This window comes from Canis lupus, chromosome 5 (assembly GCF_048164855.1).
Source record: "Canis lupus baileyi chromosome 5, mCanLup2.hap1, whole genome shotgun sequence".
Classification (NCBI taxonomy): Eukaryota; Metazoa; Chordata; class Mammalia; order Carnivora; family Canidae; genus Canis; species Canis lupus.
This window is the reverse complement of record NC_132842.1, coordinates 84,120,112-84,147,287: the sequence shown is the minus strand read 5'-3', so window position 1 is coordinate 84,147,287 and position 27,176 is coordinate 84,120,112. Positions and strand designations below refer to the sequence as shown.

Below are 27,176 nucleotides of genomic sequence, written 5' to 3'. Positions count from 1 at the left end.
TATATTCTCTTCAGGTCTGCAGTGTAGTGATTCAGTAACTCTGTACATTCTTCTGCCCTTTGTGATGCGGGTACTGTTAATCCCCATCCCCTGTTTACCTCTTCTTCCCCTTCTGATAACCACTGGTTTGTTCTCTGTAGTTAAAGAGTCTGTTTCTTGGTTTGTCTTTTTCTCTTTTTTCCCCTTTGCTCATTTGATTTGTTTCTTAAATTCCACACTAGAGTGAGATCGTGTGGTATTTCTTTCCCTGACTTTGCTTATTAGCATTATGCTCTAGCTCCATTCATGTTGCTGCAAAAGGCAAGATTTCATTTTTTATGGCTGAATAATACTCGTGTGTGTGTGTCTGTGTGTGTGTGTGTGTGTGTGTGTGTGACATCTTCTTTATCCATTCAACTATCAATGGACACTTGGGCTGCTTCCATAGTTGGGCTGTTGTAAATAACGCTGCCGTAAACGAAGGGGTGTATCCCTACGTGTATCCCTCTGAGTGAGTGTTTTTGTATTGTTTTGGGTAAATACTCAATAGTGCGATTAGTGGATAGTAGGGTAGTTCTGTTTTTGATTTTTTTGAGGAACCTGCATGCTGTCTTCCACAGGGGCTACACCAGTTCACATTCCCACCAACAGTGCATGAAAGTTCCTTTTTCTCCACAGCTCCTGAGTTCTTAATAATTTGTTTAGACTTGGAAAATGTCCACCCTTCTTAGCGCTTTTCTAGCTTCAGTTTGGAATCATGAGGAATTAAAATTCACAAGACTCCTAATATCCAACATCACATGCTGGTCCCAAATCCAATTTTGTGTCCATATCCAACACAGGTTTTTTTTTTTTTTTTTAATTTTTTTTTAACATTTTATTTATCTGAGAGAGAGAGAGAGTGTGCACATGCAAGAGAGTAAGCACTGGGAGGGAAGAGGGAGAGAGAGAAGCAGACTCCCTGCTGAGCAGGAAGCTTGATGTGGGACTCGATCCCAGAACCCCGGGGTCATGACCTGAACTGAAGGCAGGTGCTCACCCCACTGCCACCCAGGCGCCCCTCCAACACGGTTTAAGTACTACGATTTCTGTCAACAGAATTGTATTTATATGTGTGTGATTGATTACAGAAGAGATTCAAAGCTCCACGTGGGCACCCTCTGTTCATGTACGTATCCTCGTATCCTCACCGCACAGCATGTTGCCTGGTGTGTAGCAGGTGCTCTGTAGACATTTGTTGAGTGAATGAACATAATGGGATTCCTAGCCAATACGGCTTTATAAATGCGAAGGTAGAGCTTTTTATTGCTGGCCATATGCTCCTCTACGCATCTTGGGTGATAAGAGAAATCGCTTGAATACTAAGAATTGATCAGAAAGTGGCTTGTTTTTGCCCTCATGCCCATGCTTCTGTTTCCCTGTGCTTTCTAGGTCCCAAGGAAGAGGACGAGAAGCCTTCAGCCTCAGCAGTGGAGCAGACAGCCGTTCTTCAGGAGGCGGCTAGTCAGGATGTGCTTCCAGAACTAGTGGTCCCCCCCACCGCCTGTGAGCCCCACACAGAACCGGACGAGAAGCCAGAAGCCACGAACTGTGAGGTGAATGATTTGGAGGAAGAGGAGGAAGAGGAAGAGGATGAAGATGACGAGCTGGAGGAAGAGGGGGAGGAAGAAGCTGACATGCCAAATGAAAGTTCTGTAAAAGAGCCAGAAATACGATGTGATGAGAAGCCAGAAGATTTATTAGAAGAACCAAAACATGTTTCAAAAGAAACTCTTGTGAGCTCTCTAGAGCTTCCACCTGTTACCAGAACTCCCAGAGCTAAGGAAGAGGCCAACGGTGATATATTTGAGACGTTTCTGTTTCCGTGTCAGCATTGTGAAAGGAAGTTCACGACCAAACAGGGGCTGGAACGTCACATGCACATCCACATATCCACGGTCAATCATGCTTTCAAGTGCAAGTACTGCGGGAAAGCATTCGGCACACAGATCAACAGGAGGCGGCACGAGCGGCGCCACGAGGCGGGGCTGAAGCGGAAGCCCAGCCTCCCTCTACAGCCATCCGAGGACCCCGCTGATGGCAGAGGACCCGGAGACAGTGTTGCTGCGAAAGAGGACTCGCCGCCTTCCAGTCTCGGGCAAGACTCTCTGCTCCTGCATTCAGAGAAAGCTCCCCAGGAAAGCGTCGGTTCTTCTGTTGTGGAAGAGAATGGGGAAGTTAAAGAGCTTCATCCGTGCAAATACTGTAAGAAGGTTTTTGGAACACATACTAACATGAGGCGGCATCAGCGCAGAGTTCACGAGCGCCATCTGATTCCCAAGGGCGTGCGGCGGAAAGGGGGCCTCCTGGAGGAGCCACACCCCCCTGCCGAGCAGGCCCCACCTGCCCAGAGTGTCTACGTGCCTAGCACGGAGCCGGAGGAGGACGGGGAGGCAGATGACGTGTACATCATGGATATCTCCAGCAATATCTCTGAAAACTTAAAGTTCTATATTGATGGCAAAATTCAGACCAGCAGCAGCACGAGTAACTGTGATGTCATCGAGATGGAGTCCAGCTCGGCGGACTTGTATGGGATAAATTGTCTGCTTACTCCAGTAACGGTGGAGATCACCCAAAATGTAAAGACGGCACAGGCCTCCATAGCAGAGGATCTTCCTAAGGAGCCTTCTGGGGGCACCAACAGTGAGTCCAAGAAGCGAAGAACGGCAAGTCCTCCCGCACTACCGAAAATCAAAGCTGAGACAGAGCCTGACCCCTCGGTGCCCTCGTGTTCCTTACTGCCTCTCAGCATATCCACGTCAGAGGCGGTGTCTTTCCACAAGGAGAAAAATGTGTACTTGTCATCGAAGCTCAAACAGCTTCTTCAGACCCAGGACAAGCTAACTCCTCCTGGGGGCATTTCAGCCACTGAAATACCGAAGTTAGGGCCTGTTTGTGTGTCTGCTCCAGCATCGATGCTCCCCGTAACCTCGAGTAGGTTTAAGCGGCGGACCAGCTCTCCACCCAGTTCCCCACAACATAGTCCTGCCCTTCGAGACTTTGGAAAGCAAAGCGAAGGCAAAGCAGCATGGAGTGATGGAGTTCTAGGTTCCAAAAAGCCCAAATTAGAGAGTCATAGCAACTCACCTGTGTGGAGTTTATCTGGGAGAGAGGAGAGAGAAACTGTGAGCCCACCATGCTTCGACGAATATAAAGTATCTAAGGAGTGGGCAGCCAGTTCTGCTTTTAGCAATGTGTGCAACCAGCAGCCACTGGATTTATCCAGCGGTGTGAAACAGAAGGCTGAGGGTACGGGCAAGACTCCGGTCCAGTGGGAATCTGTATTAGATCTCAGTGTGCATAAGAAGCCTTGTGGCGACTCTGAAGGCAAGGAGTTCAAAGAAAACCATCTGGTGCAGCCAGCCTGCAGTGCTGTAAAGAAAAAGAAGCCAACCACCTGCATGCTGCAGAAGGTTCTTCTCAACGAATACAATGGCATTGATGTACCTGTAGAGAATACTGCAGATGTGACCCGGAGCCCGAGTCCTTGTCAATCCCTGGACCCCCAGCCAGACCCTGGCCTTGGCCCGGACTCGAGTTTATCTGCCCCTGTGGTTGAGTCCCCACCTGATGTCTCTCCTTCCTCGCCTGCCCTACAGGCCTCTTCCCTTTCTTCTGGGCAGCTGCCTCCTCTCTTGATCCCAACACACCCCTCTTCCCCCCCAGCCTGTCCTCCCGTGTTGACTGTTGCCACGCCACCGCCTCCACTCCTTCCCACCGTCCCTCTTCCGGCCCCCTCTTCTGAGGCGTCTCCCCATCCGTGTCCCTCTCCGCTCTCGAATGCCACCGTGCAGTCCCCGCTTCCCATTCTCTCCCCGACAGTGTCTCCGTCACCCTCTCCCATTCCTTCCGTGGAGCCGCTCACCTCTGCTGCTTCGCCGGGACCCCCAACCCTTTCCTCGTCGTCGTCTTCGTCTTCCTCGTCTTCCTTCTCCTCTTCGTCTTCCTCCTCTTCCCCCTCGCCGCCACCGCTCTCAGCTGTATCATCTGTTGTTTCCTCTGGGGATAATCTGGAAGCTTCTCTCCCCATGATTACTTTCAAGCAGGAGGAACTAGAGAATGATGATCTGAAACCCAGGGAAGAACCCCAGTCTGCAGTCGAACAGGAGATTGTTCAGGAAACATTCAACAAAAACTTTGTCTGCAATGTCTGTGAATCGCCTTTTCTTTCCATTAAAGATCTAACCAAACATTTATCTGTCCATGCTGAAGAATGGCCCTTCAAATGTGAATTTTGTGTGCAGCTTTTTAAGGCTAAAACTGACCTGTCAGAGCATCGCTTCTTGCTTCATGGAGTTGGGAATATCTTTGTGTGTTCGGTGTGTAAAAAGGAATTTGCATTTCTGTGCAATTTGCAGCAGCACCAGCGAGATCTCCACCCAGACAAGGTGTGCACCCACCATGAGTTTGAAAGTGACACGCTGAGGCCCCAGAACTTCACTGATCCCAGCAAGGCCCACAGAGAGCATATGCAGAGTTTGCCGGAAGATCCTTTAGAAGCATCAAAAGAAGAGGAGGAGCTTAATGATTCCTCTGAAGAGCTTTACACGACCATAAAAATAATGGCTTCTGGCATAAAGACGAAAGACCCAGATGTCCGGCTGGGCCTCAATCAGCATTACCCGAGCTTTAAGCCACCCCCATTTCAGTACCATCACCGAAACCCTATGGGCATCGGCGTGACGGCCACAAATTTCACTACCCACAATATTCCACAGACGTTCACCACTGCCATTCGCTGCACAAAGTGTGGGAAAGGTGTTGACAACATGCCAGAGTTACACAAACACATCTTGGCGTGTGCTTCTGCCAGTGACAAGAAGAGGTATACCCCCAAGAAAAACCCAGTCCCCTTAAAACAGACTGTACAGCCCAAAAACGGTGTGGTGGTTTTAGACAACTCGGGGAAGAACGCCTTCAGACGGATGGGACAGCCCAAAAGACTGAACTTCAGCGTCGAGCTCAGCAAAATGTCCTCGAACAAGCTCAAACTAAACGCATTGAAGAAAAAGAACCAGCTTGTCCAGAAAGCAATCCTTCAAAAGAACAAATCTGCGAAGCAGAAGGCCGACTTCAAAACCGCCTGTGAATCGTCCTCGCACATCTGCCCCTACTGTAACAGGGAGTTCACGTACATCGGGAGCCTGAATAAACACGCCGCCTTCAGCTGTCCCAAAAAGCCGCTCTCCCCGTCCAAAAAAAAAGTGTCGCCTTCATCCAAGAAAGGTGGACACGCGTCACCTGCCGGCAGTGACAAAAACGGCAGCGGCCACCGGCGCCGGACTGCAGACGCGGAGATTAAGATGCAGAGCGTGCAGGCTCCTCTGGGCAAGACCCGAGCGCGCAGCTCCGGCCCTGCGCCAGGCCCGCTGCCGTCCTCGTCCTTCAGGTCCAAGCAGAATGTCAAATTTGCAGCTTCGGTGAAGTCCAAGAAGCCCAGCTCCTCCTTGAGGAACTCGAGCCCTATCCGGATGGCCAGAATAACGCATGTCGATGGGAAGAAGCCCAAAGCTGTGGCCAAGAGTCACTCCGCTCAGCTCTCGAGCAAGACGTCCCGGAGCCTGCACGTGAGGGTACAGAAGAGCAAGGCCGTCTTGCAGAGCAAATCCGCTCTGGCCAGTAAGAAAAGAACAGACCGGTTCAATGTAAAATCTAGAGAACGGAGTGGGGGGCCGGTCACCCGAAGCCTCCAGCTGGCAGCCGCTGCCGACCCGGGTGACAGCAGGAGGGAGGACAGCGGTGGCAAGCAGGAGCTGAAGGACTTCAGGTAAGCCGAGGCTTCCAGGGCTACAGGAAGTCCGAGCTGACAAGCGCGGGGGGGAAGACGGTTGGAAGAAAACAATATTCTTGCCCAATGGCTGTTTTTTTCCTTTTTCCTGTAGAATTTTGACATAAGCGTTTAAAGGAAGTAGCTGTTGGTTCGGTTGGAGGCACGAAGAAGGGTCACTGCTTTGGCTGCCTCAGACCTGAATTCCCAGCTTTTGTGTCAGTCCTAGGACTCACCGAGTGGTACCGTTTCTTGAATAGGGCCGATTGCGAGTTGAATTTGAGACCATGAGAAGCTCTCAAAGGTACCCTCTTGTGAAAAGATGAAATCCTCTCACACTTCCTTCATATCTTGGGTAATTTCTCAGTGCCACTTGTATTATTTCCAGATCATAGATCATTGCTTTATGGTTAAGGTTGGATCACCGAGTTCGTTGAAACCACATCGCAATCTTGTTTAATACTTCTGTGACTGGAGTCACAGAGACTGTAGTTATAGTAATTGAGCATGCTTTTATTATTCATGCTTTCTTTTTGTGTGTTTTAATTTGAAAAAAGTTGCCTCATTGGTTAAAGCAAAAACACGACACCGTACTCCTTTTAAGATGCCTTATGTCCCCCACCCCCACCCCCAGCCCACTCCCGTCTCCAGACATAGGATAAAATAAACAGGCCAGATTCTGAAGAAAGACGAGGAGGGAGCGCTGAGAGCCTGGCAGTGGGACAGCGAGAGCCTGGCAGGCCCCCGGGGCAGGTGTGGCAGCCCAGGGCAGGTCAGCCCCCACGCGTCCGCGCCTTTGTTCCCCTAGTAATGGCGGAAGATGACTTCTTAGGTTGGAGGTTGATTTCAGTGTTTTATTCTGTGTCTTCCCTGTATTAAAAACTCTTCTCAGTGACACGTTAAAAACACAGGGCAATAGTTAAATTTGTCATATTGACTTTTCAGACTTTTTCAAGTCACTCAACCCGAGGTGATGTGCATTCTCGGAATTCCTATTTCCTGGAATAAAGCCTACAGGTGAAACCCACGTGAAATAGTCAACATGAGATAGAATTTCCACAAGATACTTTAAAATCTTGTCCTTTCAGAGTAATGAGCTGCTCAGCTCTAGGCGTTCTTGGCTATAACTTTGAGTGAAAACTCTGATGTTTCAGGCAAACCATTAGAATGAATTCTGGGAGAGTGAGTGCAGTTTGGAGAGGTCACGAGGACTCGGAGGTACGGTTATCACTGCACAGTTGATAAGGTGGAGTTCTTGGTGCTGGTGTGCCTTAAGTCCTGGCTAAAGAAAAATAAAGAGAAGGATCATTAGCCAAGGCTGATTGGAATGATTTACTGTAGGCATCAAGGGTCACGTTTTAAAAAAGCGACTTTCGTAAGTGAACTATAAATAATCCCAGTTACTATAATTCCGGTTCAGCATCTGGTCTTTGGCCATGGCATATGCATACATACCATCTTGGAGCTTAGCCCTGGTGAAAATACGCACCTGTATATCAGCTGTTCAAGCTGCCTACCTGTAGCAGTGTAACTGTTTGTACTCCATCTGTGTTTGCGAAGTTCCACAACAACAGGATATTCTTGAACCGACTCCTTTTCAAGGTTAAAGAACCGGAAAATGCCATCATTTTCACTGACTGTACTAAAAAACATCTCCCATGTGGTTAATGCTTTAGAATGTACTCTTTGCATCCCTTTTTGTCTGCAGTGTTACGTGAAAGAATCACTTATTTTGTACTGGATCCCATTTATACAGTTCAAGGCTGAGGTTATACAAAATTACTTATAAAGATAAACTCTCTGAATAACTATACATTTATGAAGTTCGTTCACTTAGCCTCTATACTCATCCAGTGCTTTTTGAAGAACCCTTAAAACTGCAAAGGACCAAAGTGCCTAATAAAATTGTGTCTCTCTTTTTTGCTCCAGTTAATCTTGATTATTTCATTTTATTTGATAGTTAACAGAGGGTTACATTGCTGGAATGGATTTGGCCTAAAAGGCAGCACTGAAGAGTCTGATAAGAAAACACTGCTGTGGTTTCTAACGGGTAGATGGTGGCAGCAGGGGTCACTGGAACTGTACTGTGGGTACATCTGAACGAAGGACGTCTGTCTGACGTCGGGGGGTGGGGGGGTGGAGGGAGAGTGGGGTGCTGCTTCCAGGTGACCATAAAATTTGGGAAGTAAAGAAACAAACAGGTTCCATAGGACATCATAGTTTAATTAGCCGGACACAAGAGTGGGGGCAGTTCTTCAGAGAGTTTGTTGTGGCCGTCGGTAGCACCTTGTGCATTTGTTCTAAGGCTGGGTGGGATTCCTGCTCTCCAGCCTCCGAAGGTGGGGCTGGTCATCACTGTCCAGTGCAGAGCTCTTAGAAAGCCCGCCTCATCCTCCTCCCGTGCCGGGTGTGTTACACTGGAAAGGAATTGTGTTAGATGTAGTCTTCGTCCCTTCTCGGTATATTTCTGCTTGTAAATTTTATTCAGGGATGATTTCATGGTGCATGTTTAGAAATACTTGCTTTGCATTTGTTTTCAGTGATTTTGCTTTACTTAGCCCTTTGCATATTCAAGGACTTGCACGAAACTGGCAGCACATCCCTTTTCCTGCGTGTTCCTTCGTAACAAACTGTGATTAAGAGCTAGTCCCCAGCGCTCAGACATTTTACATTGGAATGCCAGTTGAGGATTCCACAGTTTCTCAAGCCATGTGAATGAAGTCAGAGTTTCCCACTGAATGCTGAGGGCTCAGCAGACTTTGCCAGTTGGTCATTTCCTGGAGCACAAGACATGGTGCCAGTCAGGGTGTAAGAAAGGCATGTGTTCCACATCCTCCTCTTAGGACTGGGCAGCGGAGGACAGCAGGCATACCACCCGTCTTTAGCTTGTCCTGTGACAGCTCTCAATCCCCCGTGGACCCTGCCCTGTGTTGGGCTCACCTTGCACAGTTAGTGGCCAGAGCCCGCCTGCATGCTGTGGGACTGAAGTTAGTTTTGTTGCTGAGGGCTCATTGCCACCTGCTACAACAGGAAAGAGGTACATCCTCCGCCCCTGGCCATCTTTTTGGTCTTCGTAAATTCCAAGGTGTTCTTCCATTCTTTAATGCTTTTTTTAGAGCAGCTTAAGTAACTGTGTTCTCGTTAAACACTTAAAGATGGAGAAGCAGCATGAACTACCAGACCATGTTTTCCCCTTGGCCGTGAATGAATTGATTGAAAAAACGCTGCGATGCTGTTTTCACATACCTGTCTCTGCCACTCACCGCTCCAAAGAGACCTGCTCGTGGTCCCTCCCAGCCTCTCTCGAGTAGGCTACCCAAGTTCCTGTGCACCTTCAGAGTCATTCTGTCAGCTGTCCTAACGACATTTGTTGAACGGTCTTTGCACCGTTCAGTTACCACGGTCAGGTCATGTCAGGTGAGGTTATGTTGCCATTCATCTTTAGTTTCCTTATTTTCTAGGAGCTTCCTATAGAAAGCCCCCCAAAAGCAAACCTTTAATTGGCTAAATAAAGATACTGCATGTTCAACTTAGGATAAGCACTACAGCCAAAAGGATATGAGATCTCCCACGCTTGCAAGACCAGTTGAAGCTGACTCAAAAATCCTAACGCAGGACTGACGCAGGCTTCTCGTTGCCCTGGTTAGGCTCGGGTCTCTGCTGCTTTGCTGGGGCCCATCGCCACGGCACTGGGGGCTCAGATCTGAGCGCGGCTCCGGGTCTTCGCACGGCAGAAAAAGGAATGTTTGGAACTTAACCTTGCCAGAGCAAGTTCTGGTTTATGAGTAGTTCTCTGTAGATTTCAGGGATGACAGATTCTGATGCACTCATTCTAAAAACGTTTTGGTCACACACCAGCTCTTGATGCCTTTCTTTTAAATGAGTTCTATACAGAGAGGCATTTAGCTTCTCTCAGCTTGTGTGTTCTTTTTGTTTTTGAAATATGTATCACAAGCAGATTGCCAGCATAATGGAGAGGGAACCAGATTGGATGTGGACTGTTTTTTAATGCTTCTTCCAGTGTCATGTTCATATATCCAAATGGACATTATCCTCTCAGATGATTATCTGGCACTAATTTAGAACTATTGTATTATTGGAGACTATGTAGCAATATATATCCGCACCCAGGATGCACCACAGGCCTCTATAGATGTATGTCTACACGTAAGTATAAATGAATTTACATGCCAGGTTTTACACTTCTGTCTCTTAAGAGAGAGCAACAAACCCACAAATTGGCCTCTTCCCGAGTGGCTGTGTCGTTTCTCTGTGCATTCTATGCCTTTCCCTTAATCGATGACTGAGTTGGTGGAAAATGGCTTGGTTTTATTCATGTTGGTTTTTTTTTTTTTTTGTTGTTCTCAACTTTAAAAGTAATCTACCTCTGAAAATGTGTAGTTTGATGCTTGTTTGGTGAATTTGTGCCACTTTAACCCTTTCGCGACCATTCCCGTTTTGTTACATTTCTGTTATGGGGACTTTATGTTGAAATGTTGTACAAAGCATTTGTAGCAGTTTAAAAATAAAATATTTAAAATTATTTAAATTGTTTTGGACACTTCAATTGTATTATATGTGATTTACATTTTACATTTTTGTTGGAGTTGTTAATCTGGAGAGTGTTCTTGTATTGAAGTTTGCTGTTAGTTACTTTATTGTTTCTTCTTGGAGAGTGATATCAAAGACTATTCTAATGAAAACATTAAAATTTACAATTTGACATACAAAAGAGGTTGTCCGTTGATTTTAACCAATGTAGCCTTAGAGAGCGAGAGAGAGCGAGAGAGAGAGAGAGAGAGAGGGAGGGAGGGAGGGAGGGAGGGAGGGGTTCCTTACACAGACAGTACTGCCCTTTGCTGTTCTTCCCCTTCTGGCCTGAAAGAAATCTTTGGAGCTTGTCAGATGTATAAGAAGTGTTTTGATGCTGTTGCTAGCAAGCACTTAATAACTAGAGGGAATTCAAATGAGACTTTTTATATAATTGTAACCAATAAAAACGCTTTCTAAACCCTTGTGAAAGGACTGCTTTTGTCCACCCTGGGGAAGAGGAAGGGGACAGGCAGGAGCTGCCTGAGGCTGCGCGTGGTAGGAAGTGCGGCGTGTAGAGTCCACCCAGACGGCCCCCGTTCAGTTGCCCCTGTTTGGCACCCGCTGAATGTTTGCTAAACTGCTTCTATAGCCGAGAGGGTAGACGTGCAGTTGGGGCAGCTTGGGGCGGCGGTGCTGAGAAGTACCTTGTGAACTTTGCTAAGAGGGAAATAAAGAATTTCATGTTGGGGGCGGGGGAGGGGTTCATCTCAGCCTCCTCTATATTTCTTAACAGTTTACTCTAGCTTGGGGGTTTTTCTTTTTAAGAATCCCCACAAGAATGAAACAAGCTGTAACATTTGTATTGGGCTTCTATGGAATTGCTGTGTTTTGCTTTTGTTCTTTAAATTAAAAACGATTGAATATAAGCAGTTTCGTAAAGCCCACCACAGTAGCACTTGCTATTCTCGTACTTTGTTCCGATCTCTGCGTGTCACTGCATCCGCGGGGATGGTGGTGAAGCCGAAGGTGTGATCAGCCTCCCTTGGCCAGATGGTCCTGTCTCGGGCTTACAGCTCTCCAGCTCTCCGGTGTTACAGAAACTCAGGGGGGAGGAGGGAGGCGGGCGTGGAGGAGGTGAGGGCTCCATGCAGCTTCAGAATGACTTTCCGTATCCTTGGTTTTTATATCTTCTGCTCAATGGAGCGCCGAACTCCTCCAGTGCCCTGTTGACAAGTTGGGACTTGTGAGATGGAGCACTGACGGGGCTCTGGGAAGGAGAAGTGGGTTCCCGTCGTGGCCCGTGCACTCGCCGTTTGTCCATCCCTCCATGTGCCGGTGAACAGGCGTCTGACCTGTGCCCTCTCTGTCCCTGCCGTGGGTGGCTTTGCCCCAGGCAAGTTATTTTACTTTCTGGATCTTAGTTCCCAATCTGCCAAAGCAGCGAATGGACTAGATGGTCTCTTGAGTTTTTCCCTCCAGAAGGAGGCCTTTTTTACTGGGTTTGGATACTTAGCAGACTACCTCACTGAACTGAACGAGCAGGGCCGGGTCTCACCTGGGTACCTGGATGCTGTGCTGACAGCAGTGCCCGGGCGCGACGGGCACACGAACATTGACTCAATGGAAGGAAGAGTCCCAAGAAGTCTTGTGACTCCCATCCTGCCGGGAACAAGCTGCCCCTGGTCTGGTTGCTTTTACTCTTCACAGAGTCAAACATTTAAAAAATTCAAAAGGCTAGTAATCGAAGCCTTATGTTTCTGCTCTTTTGAAGCACCTCTCACTGTTTCTGATTACAAACCCCTCTCTGGCCTGGCTGTTTTAATTTGGTGGATTCAGGTGCTTTCTAAAGCAAGATGTTATACGGAATCACATGAGCTTACCGAGCACCTACCATATAGCAGGGCCGCATTCGGGTGCCTCGGTTATTACACCGGTGGACAAAAATCCCGGCCCTCGTGGAACTTAGTTTTGCTTGGTGGTCTTCCCTATTTATACTTCATACCGAAAATGCCACTTGGTCACAGTTCTCCACGGGCTGGGTGGTCAAGAAGATACCGCTGGCTTCGTATTTGTGGGTGGAGAGCTAGAGGACTGCAGTCTTTTTAATACATAGGTTAAAGTGACTCTACCAAAACGACAGCTTATTTACTGCATTTGATACTTAGGTGGATTTTAATTTGCTATCAGACCTTGAGGTGGATTGACTTCTATCCATAAAAGAAGTATAAATGGCACTTGACCTTGAAAGTGGATTGCAGCGCAGGTGAGTGAAAGGCTGCCTTGGATACCAAGGCCACATTTAAAGACCCAGGGTGATGGTTAGAGGATGTGGTTTGCCACTTGTCATCCTTTTAGAGACCCAGTGGCCTGTGGCCTCTTCCCTACCTAGTGGCACCAGCCCTTGCTGCTCCCACTTTGGGATCTCCTCTTTCAGGGACTGTCCTAAAGCACTGCTGAGGGTGTGTTCCAGAGTGTAGAGAGTGATGGAGCCGTCCTGAGAGACTTGGGAGGTGGGAGGGCTGCGGGGGCACCCGGCAGTGACTGACACGCTGGTCGGGCGACAGGTGTGGCTGTCAAAAGACTAGCCACAGCCCTGCCCTCTTGGGCAGCCGGTTCTCAGACAACCCAGCGAGGTGCTAAGCTACCGGGTCCAGAGCCCTACAACCATCCTTTTAAATTAGACCGTGGGTGGGGCCTGGGTAATCTGTAGTTTAAAGCCCCAGGTGATTTCCATGCACATTGCAGACTTTCTGAAGTGAGGTGGGAGAAATGGTAACGAACGCGTTGTGCGCTCCCATCTGAGCTTACAGTCACTCCAGAATAGGTGCTGTCTGCCCCATTTTTCTGAAGGGGGTGGTGGACGGGTGTTGCCTGGGAGGTGGGGTGTAAGGGGCTGTTCTGAAGCCAGGCTTGAAGAAAGGCATGTGTACTTTATGGAAAGAAGAGGTGATAGGCCTCGAGGGGGGAGGAGGAGAGGCTGGCCGGGTTGTGCAGTTTCTTTCTCAGACCATATTGCCAGGTCACAGCCCCCGTTGGGTCCCTCCCTCCTGGCGCCTTGACCCTTTTCTGGGATTTTGCCTACAAGATGGCAGGACCTTTAAGTGAACACAGTGCTAGGAGATAAAAAATAACACAGTAGGAGCGAGGCCCAGATTTGGGGGGTGGGGGTGGGTTGAGGCCTCATAAAACTTAAAATTCGTTTTAGACAGAATTGTCAAAAGATTGGATGGAACAAAGCATGAGGTTTGAGTGGATGGAACAAAGGGGAAAATGTAAAAAACTGCCCATTGACCCATCTGTTGGGGCTCCATGGCTCAGACTCCTGTTTGGGGACTGCCCGGGCACCCCCCTGCCTCCAGCCACAGGGTGCACCCCAGCTCTTCCTCCCACCTCCCGCCCCTGTGCTGCTCCCTCTCCAACTGGTCTTAGAAACGGCCCGATAAGCCTCGTGAGTCTGGCATAGCTCTCCAGTGCTTTCTGCACGTGAGGGACGGTGCCAACGTGTTTCAGGCTTGCCTCTTGACAGTAACAACTTGAAGCTGGTATCGTGTGCAGGGAGGGGGAACAGACCTCAGGGGGAGTGATTTTGTCACAGAGGTCACACCGCTCTCAAGTAGCAACTTGGGGTTTGAACTGCCCCCAAGCTACGCCATCCTGTTGATTGTCTTTATAGTTTTATCTAAGTTTCTTGAAGCTTCATTTCCTCCGGGTGTAGAACACAGGCCTTGGTACCTTCCCTGCATCTGCACAGGGCTCTCTGGCTTAGTGGGAGTCTCCTGCTGCAGCCAGGGCGCGCGTCGTCGGGAGCTGTGGCCGAAGTCCCGCGTCCGGCCTCACCCTGACGGTGGAATAGTGCCTCTCCCTGTCGCAGACCTTCCAGCTCTGACCGGCTTTGCAGGTCATTCTGCTTAATCAAGAAAAGTCTGCTTTAATAGGAACCAAGCTTGTTATAATCATACCCTTTGATTTTGAAAGTGGTTCTAAGGAAGGGGCCTGGGGGTCATCAGGAGTCAGATGTCACTTGGGGGCCTTCCCCTGGCGGTCATGAGCCCAGGAGGATGGTTGAGGCGGGCCTGGCTTCCCACCCCAGCACCATGCAGAACAAAGGGTTAAGTTTCTGCCCGTAGTTATTTTTGAAGGATAGGATTAGAGCCTGGGGGGTATGTGTCGGCTTTACTTACTTTCTGGATTAAGAATAAGAATTGCAGAAAACCGTCATGCCTCTGCATTAAATCACTAGCCACTGCAAAAATGGCATTCTGTTGTGAGCCACGAAGATGGTCTTGGAAATGCTTTTTTATAAGAGAAAACGTGCTGAACTGTTGGGATAATAGCATTTGTGCGAACTCCTGTCTTCTGCTTCACTTCTAACAGCTGGATTCCTTTTCAGCTGCCTTGTATAGAAAGTGACCCAAAAACCAGATGGATGTTCCAGAAAACATCAAAGTATGTTACGGAAGACGTTAGTGCCTAAATGTGCCTTCCCGTGTCCCGCTAGTCACCCGCCGCAGGAAGCCAGACGAAGCACCCGCCTGATGAGGGGGCATTTCAGTGATGAGAGAAAGCTCTGGATGGATTTTAAAGTGTGGGCTTATGCCCTGAGTCAGGACACGTTCAAGCTAAGCATATTTCCGTGTCCACCCAAGGTTAGACGGGCACCTACGGTATGATCTGGAATCGTGCTTGGATAACTACCAAGTCTTAGCGTTAAATCTAAGTGCCAATTTTAAATACGAGTCATTTAAAAAAAAAAAAAGACCAGGCATCCGTTGTTCAGGGAAGTTAATAACCAAAGGGGATTTGAGGCCTTAGGATACAGTTGTGGCAATTTTAATTTTTAATTCAAAAGTAAGAATTTCAGTGTAAAGTAATTGTGTTTGTTTTAGTATTTAATAATTGCCCAGAATAGACTATTTTAATACTCTTTGTTGGAATGGAGTTATTTGAGGCTCATATGGATTCGATTTTCCCCTGCAGTAACATTCTCCTCTCGCTTGCTTTTTATAATCACATCCAAACCTTGCCAGCCCAGCTCGAGTTTAGGAACATTTTCAGATGGCTTCTATTTCCAAGCTATTATTGGACTTGCGAATTTGGGCACATTCTCCTCTAGTGTTTCAGTGGGTCAGCCATTCAGAAAACCTTTTTAACGGCCGGTGTGGGTCACGGAGGCGTCGGGCTGCAGGTCTGATGGCCTCTGCCCCACGCGCTGGGCCCCGAGAGGGCCCTGGGGTGCAGCCGGCCGCCGCGGGGGAGCCAGCTGGGGGGTGCTCCCGGCCGAACTTGCGTGCCGCCCCGTCCTGAGTGCCTTGCAGGCTCACCCTGCCCTGCAGCTCTCACCACGTGGGGGAGTTAGCATCCTCGTGTACAGATACGTGGGCCCAGGGTGAGGGGCAGCGACACCTGGATCGTGTCCCGGAGCTGTAAGCGGAGACCGCAGGCCGGCCATGTGATGCCGCCGTCTCCACCACAGTGACACCACCCGCTTCACCGTGCCCTCCCCCTGGGTTTTACACAGCTGTGGTGTCTCCCGCGTGACCAGTGGTGATGTCATCGCCCCAAGGGGGGGTTGGTTGCAGGGGTTGGATAGCACAGTGGGAGTAAACATTGGCCTCGAGCCCTCCTGTGCAGGGTCCTTTTCGCCCTGGGTACCACTTACAGCCAAGGTGGGCCTGCCGCTGGCTGAGCCCGGGCCGCCTCGCCTGCAGGTGGCTGGGTCGAGGGACGTGGGGGTGTGTGTGCTCGGTATAGGGGTTCGGTGGTGAGTTCTCCCCACCCTGCTAAGGAAGCTCACGTCCTGGTAACCACCCCGGGGTGTGAGGGTGGGACGTGCATGATGATGATCCTCGTAGAACTTTTGGAAGAGGCTCCTGAAGAAAAACTGCTTGTGCTTTTATTTTTATTTATTTAAAGCTTGACTTATTTGCGAGCCGGCAGGGGGAGAGGGGCAGAGGGAAAGGGAGAGAGGGAATCTTAAGCAGGCTCCATGCTCAGCACAGAGCCCGATGTGGGGCTCCATCTCAGACTCGGAGGTCATGACCCTGAGATCATGACCTGAGCTGAAACCGAATCGGATGCTTAAGCGACTCTTTTTTTTTTTTTTTTTTTTTTTTTAAGATTTATTTGTTTGGGGCACCTGGGAGGCTCAGTGATTGAATGCCTTTGGCTCAGGGTGTGACCCCGGGGTCCCAAGATCGAGTCCCACGTCGGGCTTCCTGCATGGAGCCTGCTTCTCCCTCTGCCTGGGTCTCTGCCTCTCTCTCTGTGTCTGTCAGGAATAAATAAATAGAATCTTTATTAAAATTTTCATTCATTTGAGAGAGAAAAAGTGAGCTGCTTGTGCTTTTAAAGGCCGTGGAAGAAGAGGATTCCTTCATGACAGCTGACAAACATCACGTTCTGTTAGTTTCCCAGAACAGACGGTTATTACCTTTGGTGAGATGAGAGCTTGTGTCAGAATCTTTGAAACCCCCGAAGCCTTCCCGGGCAGGCCCCTTCCCTCCTGGGAGCCCCACGTGGGCCATGTGCTTCAGCCCAGGGTGGCTGGCCAGGACCACGCAGGGAAGGGATTCAAGATTGAGAGCTTTCCGACGGCCTCTGGTCCTCTGTGAGGGACGCTGTGCTGTAGGCCAGCAGTGGCCTGGTCTTGAGGTTTCGCTGTGATTTTTTTTTTTTTTTTTTTAATAAAAGGTTTTATTCATTCAGAGGACACACAGAGGCAGAGGGAGGAGAAGCAGGCTCTCTGCAGGGAGCCTGATGTGGGACTCGACCCCAGGACCCCCCAGGACCCCCCAGGACCCCGGGATCACGCCCTGAGCTGGAGGCAGACGCGGCACCACTGAACCAGCCAGGTGCCCCTTCGCTGTGATTTCGTTACAGGCAGTGGGATGTTGGGAAAGGTGTTGATTGGCTCCGGACCTGGAGCTGCTGAGCAGCTGTCACCTCCTCCAAGAAGCCTTCCCTGGCCATCTTCCCAATTAGAAATACTGTCCTTGGCTCTCTCCGTCTCCTTACTCTGCCCTCCTGTTTTTGGGGGTACTGAACTCCCCGGACATTCTGTTACCGCTCTGTTTTCTAAACGTCTCCCTTCCTAAAGTGAATGGTCTGCCCGGGGGGAAGGACTTTTGTGTTGTTCACGGCTGCATTTCCAGCATCTGCGACCGTGCCTGGCATGCAGTAGCTGCTCAATAAATCCTCGTTGGCTGAATAAAATCTCTGAATCCTGGCTTTATTACTTACCTGCTCGTAAGACAAGAGCTGAGCGTGTGGGGATCACAGACGCTGCCTGCCGTAGCACGGTGCTTCGTAAACAGTCGTGGCCACGTGGGTGTCCGTTTGAATCTCACTGAAGGTTGTGGCCGGTGCTCAGAGCCGTGCAGGAAATGTTGTGTGACGGCACAGGCCGTGGCGGCTGGAACATTGCTTGAGTGTGCCCTGCCTCTGCTCGGAGGTGGTGAGGAGCTGCTGGTCCTGCCTCCGACCCCAGGGACCTTGGCGGAGTCTGGGCCCGGCCGGAGCGGCTCCCTTTCCAGGTCAGGCACTGGCACGCGGCAGAAACGACCAGGAGCTTATATAGAGCAGGTCAGCCGTTTTCCAAATCAGAGGAAAGAGCTGCTTATGATTTTATCACCACACGGTGTTCTTGGTTTTGAATTTCAAACCCAAAACGGACATTTTTAGGGATCCCTGGGTGGCTCAGCGGTTTAGCGTCTGCCTTCAGCCCAGGGAGTGACCCCAGGGTCCCGGGATCGAGTCCTGTGTCAGGCTCCCTGCGTGGAGCCTGCTTCTCCCTCTGCCTGTGTCCCTGCCTCTCTCTCTCTGTGTCTCACGAATACATAAAAATCTTTAAAAAAAAAAAAGACAAGACCTTTTTAAAGGCCGGGTTCAGAAGACAACCTTCATTAGCTCCATAAAATCGTGGAGATCTAGGGCCCTAGCGAGGCCCAGGATGGAGCACTTTGCCCCAGGTCACAGCGTGCGGCCCCGTCCCCATCAGGGTCCCTCCTCCTCCTTCCTGCAGGCCTGGGAGCCAAGGCCCTGCCCCTTCAGCCTCCAGTGGCCCGACATTGAAGAAGGGAGGGGACCGGACTTCCTCCGGCTGCGCGTGTGCAGCAGACGCGCCCGCGAGGCTGGGGGGGGCCAACACCCGTGGGGGGCCCAGGTCTGCTGCGTCTCAGGTGTCCTTGGGGACAGGCCTGCGGCTTGTGTCGGCCTGGTGTCAGCCCTGCGCTGGCGCCCCGTCCGTCCGCGCAGCTTTGTCGGGAGGGGCAGCAGGTCCCTGCTCGGTCAGACCTGCTCTCCCTTTGCGCGGGGATCCTCCCGGGCCTCCGTGGGCAGTGGGTTCCCATGTGTTCCGGGGGCCGTGCTGTGGGGGGCTGCTGAGGGCCCGGGGTCTGCCTCCGAGGCAGGAGGGGATGGCGGTGCTGGGGCTGGCCGGACAGCTGCTCTGAGAAACTTGTGGGGACACCACCTCCCCTTCCCTTCAGCCCCTGCTCCGCGGTGGAAGCGCTGCCTTCAGAGGTCTTCAGGCGGGCAGGGTCCCCGCCATTGCGTCCCATCTGGTCCCGTCTGTCCTGCACTCCCCGCGCCCCCGATGTGCTTCTGTTCGTCACCTGCAGGCCTGCCGTGCGGACGAAGGGGTGCAGGCCTGACCCGGCCCGGGCGCTCCCCTGGCAGCGGAGCCGCTCGTGCGCAGCCTGGGGGTTCTGGCCCGAGTTGCTGGCCCGCTCACACAGGCCCTGGCCCTTAGCTCGGCGCTGCCAAGGGACGGGGCTGGATGGGGCTGGACGGGGCTGGACGGGGCTGGAAGGGCCTGGACGGGGCTAGACGGGCCTGGACGGGGCTGGTCGGGCCTGGACGGGGGTGGACGGGCCTGGACGGGGCTGGACGGGGCTGGAAGGGCCTGGATGGGGTGGACGGGTCTGGACGAGGCTGGACGGGCCTGCACGGGGCTGGATGGGCCTGGACGGGGGTGGACGGGGCTGAACAGGGCTGGAAGGGCCTGGATGGGGCTGGAAGGGCCTGGACGGGGCTGGACGGGCCTGGACGGGGGTGGACGGGCCTGGACGGGGCTGGAAGGGCCTGGATGGGGTGGACGGGCCTGGACGGGGCTGGACGGGCCTGCACGGGTCTGGAAGGGCCTGGATGGGCCTGGACGGGGGTGGACGGGGCTGAACAGGGCTGGAAGGGCCTGGACGGGGCTGGAAGGGCCTGGATGGGGCTGGACGGGCCTGGACGGGCCTGGATGGGGCTGGACGGCCGGCCTGACAATCGGAGGACATTAGGCGCCACAGGCAGAGGGAGCGCGGGTCTCCTCCAGCTCCTGAAGCCCGAGGGCGTCGGGACGGACTCATGGGAGGAGGGTGCGGCCGGGGACCTGCGGTGGCCCTGGCCGGCGCCCGTCTGCGTCTGCGGCAGGACGTCTGTCCTCTCCGCCCGAAGCCTGCCCTGTGTCTGCATGGCTCCCCTCCCGGCTCACCTCTCCCCACTGGGTGCGGCCGGTGGAACCTGCGCAGCGGCTTTCCCGTTTCCGGGTCTAGCTCCAGAAGCTTCTCAGAACCGCTCTAATCAGTGCACGGTCTGTAGGTGTTTTATGCTCCTTTTTTGTTATTGTTGTTAGATTTTATTTGAGACAAAGCGCGCACGTGAGCAGGAGCAGGGGGGCAGGAGGGAGAGGGAGAAGCCACAGCCCCCGCCCGGCCAAGCAGAGATCCTGACCTGAGCCAAAACCCAGAGCCGGACGCCCTAGGACCGGCCGTTGGCGCATCTCCGTCAACCGCTGCCAGACGTTGTGCTTGGAGTTGGTGCCGTTGGCTGTGTGACTCCGTCCCGTCACCGGCACGCGTGTCCTCTGGGACTGGGACGGTTACCCTGCAGCCCGCTAGTGCCAGCTGATAGCAGGTGTTTTACGGAGGCGACGTCCCGAGGTGTGTGGGGTGCGGTGCAGCGGGGCCGGGGGCCTTGGCCCCGCGTGTATGGCCCTGCTACCTCCCGGCTGAGGAGCCCTGTTGCTCAGGTGTTCCCAGGTGCATGAAGGGGCCCGAGTTAGGATCTCCCTCCCCGGCCCGTCCCCTTCGTGGGCCACCTGCGTCACTACCCACCTGGGCCGCGTCCTTAACGTTCCCGACCGACTAAACCATCAGCTCCGGGGCGGGGCTTGGAAATCCTTGGTTTATCAGCCGCTCGGATGAGTCTCGGCCGGAGTTAGGAGTTCTCCTTTGGGTCCAAAAGAGAACGGGTGACGCGGCGTCATCCCAGCTCATCATTTAATTTGCTTCCGGTCTCTACCTGAAGTTTTCTGTCACTGCTTAGCCGTACCTCCAATGTGGCATCGCTCAGTTTTCAGAACGCTTGACCTACGTTCCCGTCAGCCCTGGCGACACCGCGTGACCAAGGCATAAGGACACGGACCCGCAAGCGTGGGCCGTCAGGGCTGTGGTGGGGTGAGGACTGGCCGTGTGGCCGCCGTTGCTGTCTGTAGCCCTCGGGGCCTCCGCGATCTCGGCCTCTCGCTGGCGTCGGCTCAGGGTGCGCGGCGGGTGGTGGCGGTGGCGGTGGCGGTGGTCCCCCGCGGGCATGGCCTCGCCGCGTGTGGAGTAAGCGGGGGGGGGCAAAACGAAGTCTCCGGGGGTGAGAGGCAGCCGCTCCCCGAGCTGCGCCCGACTTGGGACCTCCCGGCTTCAAGCGTGAATTTGGGGGCAGCGAATTGTCAGGAACTGCGGAGTCTCGGGTAAGTGCGCGATCAGCGGAGGTCAGGTTGAGAGGAGAGGACGGGCCACCGGGTGACCCTTCCCTCCGGGCGGCAGCAAAGGCTGGGCCCGCGGGCGCAGCTCCAGGTTAGAGATGCACGGGGTGCGCTCCCCGCCGGCTCGTTGGCTCAGCGACACGGGTCACGTCCTGCGCCCCGTCCACGAGGCTGCCGGAGACGGGTGCAGCGTCCGGAACCTCGGGCGGGCGGCGCATGCAGCTCGCCGGGCCTTCCTTGACGTCTTTAAACACTTTGCTCAGTTTTTGGCTCTGAAAGGAGGGTCGCCCTCCCTGTCACCCTGTGATTCCGCCTCCTGACGTCGCCCCGAGGGCCCTCCCCCGTGGAACCTCCAAACCACCCGGCAGCGGAAGACGTCCTTGCAGCTTATTACCTTTGTTCAGAAGCCGCGACTCGCCTGGCCCTAGAGCCCACGCTGATCGGGGCTGTGCCAGCCCAGGCCGCCCCCGGTGACAGTGCCACGCTGATGGCAGCAGTGGGAGGAGGCCCGGGCCGCGTGGGGGGCGCACCTGCCGCGCTGCCAGCGGGCCCGGAACCGGCGCCGTACCGCCGGCAGCGAGTGAGATCGGCGGGTGGCCCGCTGTCCAGTGTCCCGGTGCCCACGCGTGGCCGCGCCGCCGGCCCTCCGACCCAGCCCGACACCTGCGGGGACAGCCCGCGGCCACCCCGTGGCGGCCGTACTGGTCCCCGGGCCTGTTGACGGCGCTTGGACCTGTTACTGACGCCCGTGCCTCCGTTGTATCCAGGCCGCCCCCCGAGCTGGAGCTGCTGGTGCGGACCCGGTCGGGTGAGAAAGGCTCCTGGCCGTTTGCCTAAACCCCCTCGGATCCGGTTAAGGGGCACGTGCCGCCCGGAAGGCTTTGTGCTCAGGTTGCTTTATGAGGCACGTGGGCTCCCGGAAGCCGCAGCCGGTGCGTGAGGGGCGTGCGCCAGCCGGGGCCGTCGCTGCGGCCTCGGGGCTTCGTCCCGTCCTGCCCTTACCTGTCCGGTCGGGCGGACGTAGGGCGCGGGGGGCGGGCACTGCTGAGGGTGTAGCAGCGCCCCAAACTCACGTTCTGGGGCGGGGAGGGCGGGGGGACAGACCGTGAACAAGCAGGGGCTACACCGAGTGTCAGCTGCTGAGTGCTGTGGAGACGCGTGAAACAGGGAAGGGGGGAAAGAGATCTGAAGTCCATGGGGCGCTGCTATTTAAAACGAGGGAGCCCGAGAAAGCCTGGCCGAAAAGGGGAACATGTAAACAAAGACTTGGAAGTGGGGAAGGAAGCAAGCCCTGGGGACCCAGGGTGGAAAGCGCTTGGCAGAAGGAATAACAAGTGCAAAGGTCCTGAGGCAGAAGTATCCCCGGCTCGCCCAGGGAACCCTGGGGAAGCCGGCTTGGCTGGAGGGGGACGTGGGGGGTGAGGTCAGGGAGGGGACCAGGGGCGGCTACCGCCATCGTAAGGACTCCCCTGGTACTCCGAGCGCGTGGAAGCCCGAGGGCCGCGAGGGGAGGAGTAGCGTGGGGGGACGGGCCTTCTGAGAGACTGACTCTTGTTCATCTGTTCACGATCAGCTGGAAGGAGCCACGAGTAGAAATACTAGGAAGGGAATGCAGTGACCGGGGGAGCGATGGAGGCTGGAGGCTGGACGGGAGTGTGGCAGCGGGGGACGCGCAGCAGCGGAATCCTGGGCCTGTGTTGAAAGCAGAGCCGCAAGGTTTGCTGAGGATTGGGTGGGGACTGGAGCAGACAGTTAAGGAGGACCACGGGGTTGGGGGTTTTCTTACCTATGCTTCCGGCATCCGGGTGCCTTTTGTTTTGCCATTAAGGGATGAGGGGAAGACTTACCTAATCAGAGGTGGATTGTGTGGCTCGCGTGTGCCGGGAATTCAGGTTTGAACCTAGGACCTTGGAGAGGCTGTGAGGCCCTGAAGGGGAGACGTGGGATAGACAGTGTGAAGTTCAGACGGCAGGACCCAGCTGGAAGCGTCAGTTGGGGCGTCCCCGCTACGCACAGTGTTGAAGACCTCGAGATTGGAGGCCCCAGAGAGCGAGCCTAGATGAAGAGGAGACGCCGGGAATCGATGCTGGGGGTGCTCCGGTGTTGAGGGCGTGGGGAGGGGAGCCTGGAGGTGTTGAGGGCTGAGTGAGGATGTGCAGGAGCCGACGTGGCGTCTGACGGTGGTGGTGGTGGTGGTGGGTTCAGACCCGGCTTGGTGTGCTGCAGGCCCGGCCCTGCACCTGGGGAGGCCCTCCCCGCTCCCCGCTCCCCGCTCCCCGCCCCGCAGCTCTCAGGCTGTCCTCTGGGCCCCAGCTCCCCTCTGCCTCTGCGCCTACTGAGCAGGGGCCAGGCAGTGCCCCCTGACTCCTCCCCCTGACTTCCCACCACACCCATCCCCAGCTCGCCTGCTGCTCCTCCAGGGCTGTCTCTGTCGGAATCCAGCAAGCCAAGGGTGACCCCGTGGAAACGACCTCGGCCGCTCACAGACCCGCAGAGCTGCTGCTTCCAAGGAGCCGAAGAGCCCCGCGTAACCAGGTGTGTTGTTCGCAGTTCAGAGAAGGCCCAGGGCACAGACCGGAGGACTTCCTACCCCAGTCTTGTTCTGCTTGCCAAGTGCCCACATCCCCGGGTGCAGCGCCCGTCTTGAGGCTCAGGTGCACCAGGAGGACAGGAGAGGCTTGGGGGTGAGAACCGGTAGTAACAGCCCTGGCCCCTGCCCCGCTCCCGGAGGAGTGGCCTTCGGGGCCAGACTTTCAGACCTCTGCTGCGGGGCAGTCCTGTCTCTTTCGTCCGGGGGTTATAAAGTAGGTTATGCCTTCTACGCTTTCTCGTCCTTCCCTACCCCGTAAAATAAAGCAAAAGACAGCGTGGTGAAGAGAAGCGAGTCCTGAACTGTGTTTCGTATGTGCCCCAGAGCCCGAGTCTCCGGGTGTGCTTGCAGTGCTTGCTGGGGTCCGTGCCCTCGTTCTGAGCTCTGGTATTGTCTGTTTTTCACACTTTGCAATTGCGTATTTACTTCTACATTATACAGATAATGACCTTCCCCTTCTGGAACACGTGCCCCGTGGGGGCAGAGACCAGGTCTGTCTGGTTGACTGCTGTGTCCCCAGGGCCTAGCGCCGGGCCAGGTATGTGCCAGGTGCTTGACTGATGAATACTGATAATCAGTGGAGCGTCTGGTTTTGTTTGGTGTGCAGACGGGGAGGCTGGCACTGGCACGCCTCCGTAAGTCTCGAGGACATCTCCCCACGAGGGCGCACGGCAGCACATGTACACGTGCAGAGTGGGGACCCCGACTCCCAAAGATTATACTAAATCAAATTCAGGACATGTTGATTCATAGGGCTGATTTTTTAAAAATCAAAAAAGGTTTTTTTTAAAGGTTGTATTTATTTGACAGAGGGAGTGTGCACGCTCACGTGCAAGAGAGGAAGGAGAAGCAGACTCTCGGCCAAGCGGGGGAGCCCAACGCGGGGCTCGATCCCAGGACCCCGAGGTCACGGCCTGAGCCCAAGGCGGTCACTTAACCGACTGAACCACCCAGGCGCCTGCATATGGCTGATTTTAGAACGCTTTTGTTCGGAAAGGCTAAAGTAACATTTTTTTTTCCTTTGTGGTGCTTTGAAGGGCCGTCGCGGAAGCTTAGCGTGGATCAAGGCCGTCCCCTTGCAGTCTTGTGCCTTCAGAGAGCACATCTGCCCGCCCCCCACTGCCCCACGGTGCCGGGCACGGACAGCCAGTCAATCAATAGTTACCCGATCAGATCAACGATCAACGGGGCAGTAGGCTGGGGGGAGGTGACTGCTCGCGTCGTCCTCTTGGGAGCCTGTGCCGCCCGCCCGTCAGCCCGCCCGTCAGCGCGTTAAAGCTCGGGGTTCTGCAGGGACGCGGCCGCAAGCCGATCTCTGGCAGGGAGTGGCTCCCCTTTGACCCCAGCTCTGCCTCTTGCAGCGTCACTTGGCTCCTCGTGCATAAGGCGTCGTGGTGCCCGTCTCACAGAGGCCTCGTCAAGACTGAGTTTGTGGTTCCAAGTCAGGCACGCAGGAGGGACGGGCCCGGTGGCTGCCGCGACGTGGGGGTTATGCCGACACCAGCCTTGGTTGGGGAGACCCGTTAGGAAGGTTTGCGCTCCGCGTGTGCCACTGGCCAGCTGCGGGTCCCCAGTGATGAGGCTGGGCCGGGGTCTGACCCCCGGGGGTAGCCTCCCCATGGGGCGTGAGCGGTTCACCAGGCAGCGCAGGGGGTGCCGGGCGGCCCGGGTCCACGGCCCAGGGCACCTCCAGACCTGGGCGACCTGTCTGTGAAACAGGGTGAATGAACTGTCCCGCCCTCCAGGCTACACCCGTCTGAGTCAGCCGGAAACAGGGCGGGGGCTGGGGGGAGGCGGGGGCGGGGGCGGGCGGTGCCCCAGCGGACTCGGCCGCCCAGGCCCCTGCGCCCTCTGCACGGGAGGTCTCCGGCCCGCAGTCCCGGCACCCCTGCCCTCGGGGCAGCGTCACGGTTGCTGACGACGCCCCGTTCACGCGGGGGCCTCCGGAGACGAGCCCCTCGAGATGCGCAGTGGCAGAGGCGCCCCGACCCCCGCGGGCTCCTCCCGGAGGCAGCGCCTGTTCTTGGTGTCGTGGGACGGGCAGCAGACGTCGGGACCCAGGACGCCCATTAGCAGGCCAGAGAGAGCCCCGGTGCCCGCCTTCACACCCTGCCAGGCTTTGCCCCGGGAAGTGACTTGCTCTTTTTTTTGGTGCGTGTCAGCCTCGGAAGACGGGACGGTCCCGATAATTAAGACTTAGCATCTTTGCAGTTTCACCATTTCAAGGAACTCTCCGTGCCGGCCTCCGGGGAATCTGCTTTGTGTGTGTTGGTCTGGACACACGTGTTTGCTCGTGTTTCCTTTTGGCCTCCGTCCTGGTCTTAGATGTTTCCTGAGTTTCCCTAGGTGTTAGAAAGCCGCCTGTTTGTGCTCAGTGAGGGGGAGAGGGGCCGGCGCTTGGGGTGTGCTGGAGCTGGGTGGTGGCCGGAGCAGAGGGCCCGGAGAGGTGCCCGCCTAGGGGGACGGTTCCTCTGCGGGACCTGCTGGGGCTGCTGGGCCCCGCTGGGTCCCACTGGGGCTGCCTGGGCCTGAGCGGGGCTCGTCTGGGGCAGCGGCTGTTCCCTGCTGGCCTGAAGCCTCCGCACCGGAGCGTCGCCCCCAGGGCCGTGGGGAGCAGGAGAGGGTCTGTCGGGGAGGCCCGAGGCCTGTGGCATCGTGTCACAGCATTGTCAAAGTGGGCGCTGGCCCCATGGTTTGGGGGGGCCTGGCAGCGAGAGAACCCTTCCAGGAAGTTCCTTACTGGGATGATTTGGTCTTCGGGCAGTGTCGTTGGGCGTGTTTGGGGGTCTGGGCTCCAGGTTTGCCCTGTACTTGTTCGGGAACATTCTCCAAGCACCTCCTGAGCCGGGCTTGGTGGCAGAGCAGTGGGCGGGTGAGGAGTGAACGCGGATCGGGCCCCTGGGGCCTGAGTCCCATCTCCCCCGGGGGCGCCCGCCTCGCACGGCTCCTCGTCCCAGGTCTGTGGGGCTTCCCTTTGCCCTGCGCCCCCTCCCATTTTAGCGTCCCCCAAATGAGCAGTGAGGCCACTGCGTCCCCTCACTGCTCCCGCAGGACACCTGCCGCGTGACCTGAGCGAGTGGCGGCGGCGCTGAGCTTGAAGGGCCCCGGCCCCCTCCCAGCCTGGCGGGGACGGATGGAGGGACAGACGGACAGACGGACGGCGCCCGGCAGGATCTCCCCGCCGGCAGCTGCCTTGGCTCGGGTCGCCGTGGGCCGGGCCAGCCTTCCTGGTGCCTGGGTTGTGTTCTGAGCTGTCACATGCTGGTGTTTGCAGTTCAAGCCAAACAGGTTTGGGGAACTAATGGCCTCTGAAGACCTCAGATCCTGGCATGAAAGCCCCGCGAGGCAGGGCGGCCATCCGTCTTTGGGAGGCACGGCAGCCGGGTCCCGAGCCAGCGGGGGCGCGTGGCGTGGAGAGGGAAGGGCGACCCGTGTGCTGGGAGGCGGCCTTCAGGTCTGAGCAGGTCCCTGTGAGTCCGGTCCCCCCCGTCACGCCTCTGTGTGACCCAAGTTACCTAACC

The 27,176-nt window shown here is 54.8% G+C and overlaps 1 protein-coding gene across 14 annotated transcripts in view; it reads left to right on the top strand.

The window, feature by feature from the left end:
• Positions 1 to 27,176, top strand: part of PRDM2 (PR/SET domain 2) — a 119,680-nt gene that overhangs the window by 81,441 nt on the left and 11,063 nt on the right. For 8 of the 14 annotated variants that reach the window (XM_072828280.1, XM_072828283.1, XM_072828279.1 and 5 more), the window contains 3 exons: positions 1,411 to 5,788; positions 22,639 to 22,781; positions 23,486 to 23,600. The exons of 1 other annotated variant lie outside the window; for it this stretch is intronic. In XM_072828280.1, the coding sequence (XP_072684381.1) occupies positions 1,411 to 5,788; positions 22,639 to 22,781; positions 23,486 to 23,600 (4,636 nt within the window). Of the gene's footprint in view, positions 1 to 1,410; positions 5,789 to 5,903; positions 10,521 to 22,638; positions 22,782 to 23,465; positions 23,601 to 27,176 lie in introns of those variants that run through there. 5 more of the 14 variants (XR_012031910.1, XR_012031911.1, XR_012031912.1 and 2 more) reach the window with 5 other exon arrangements.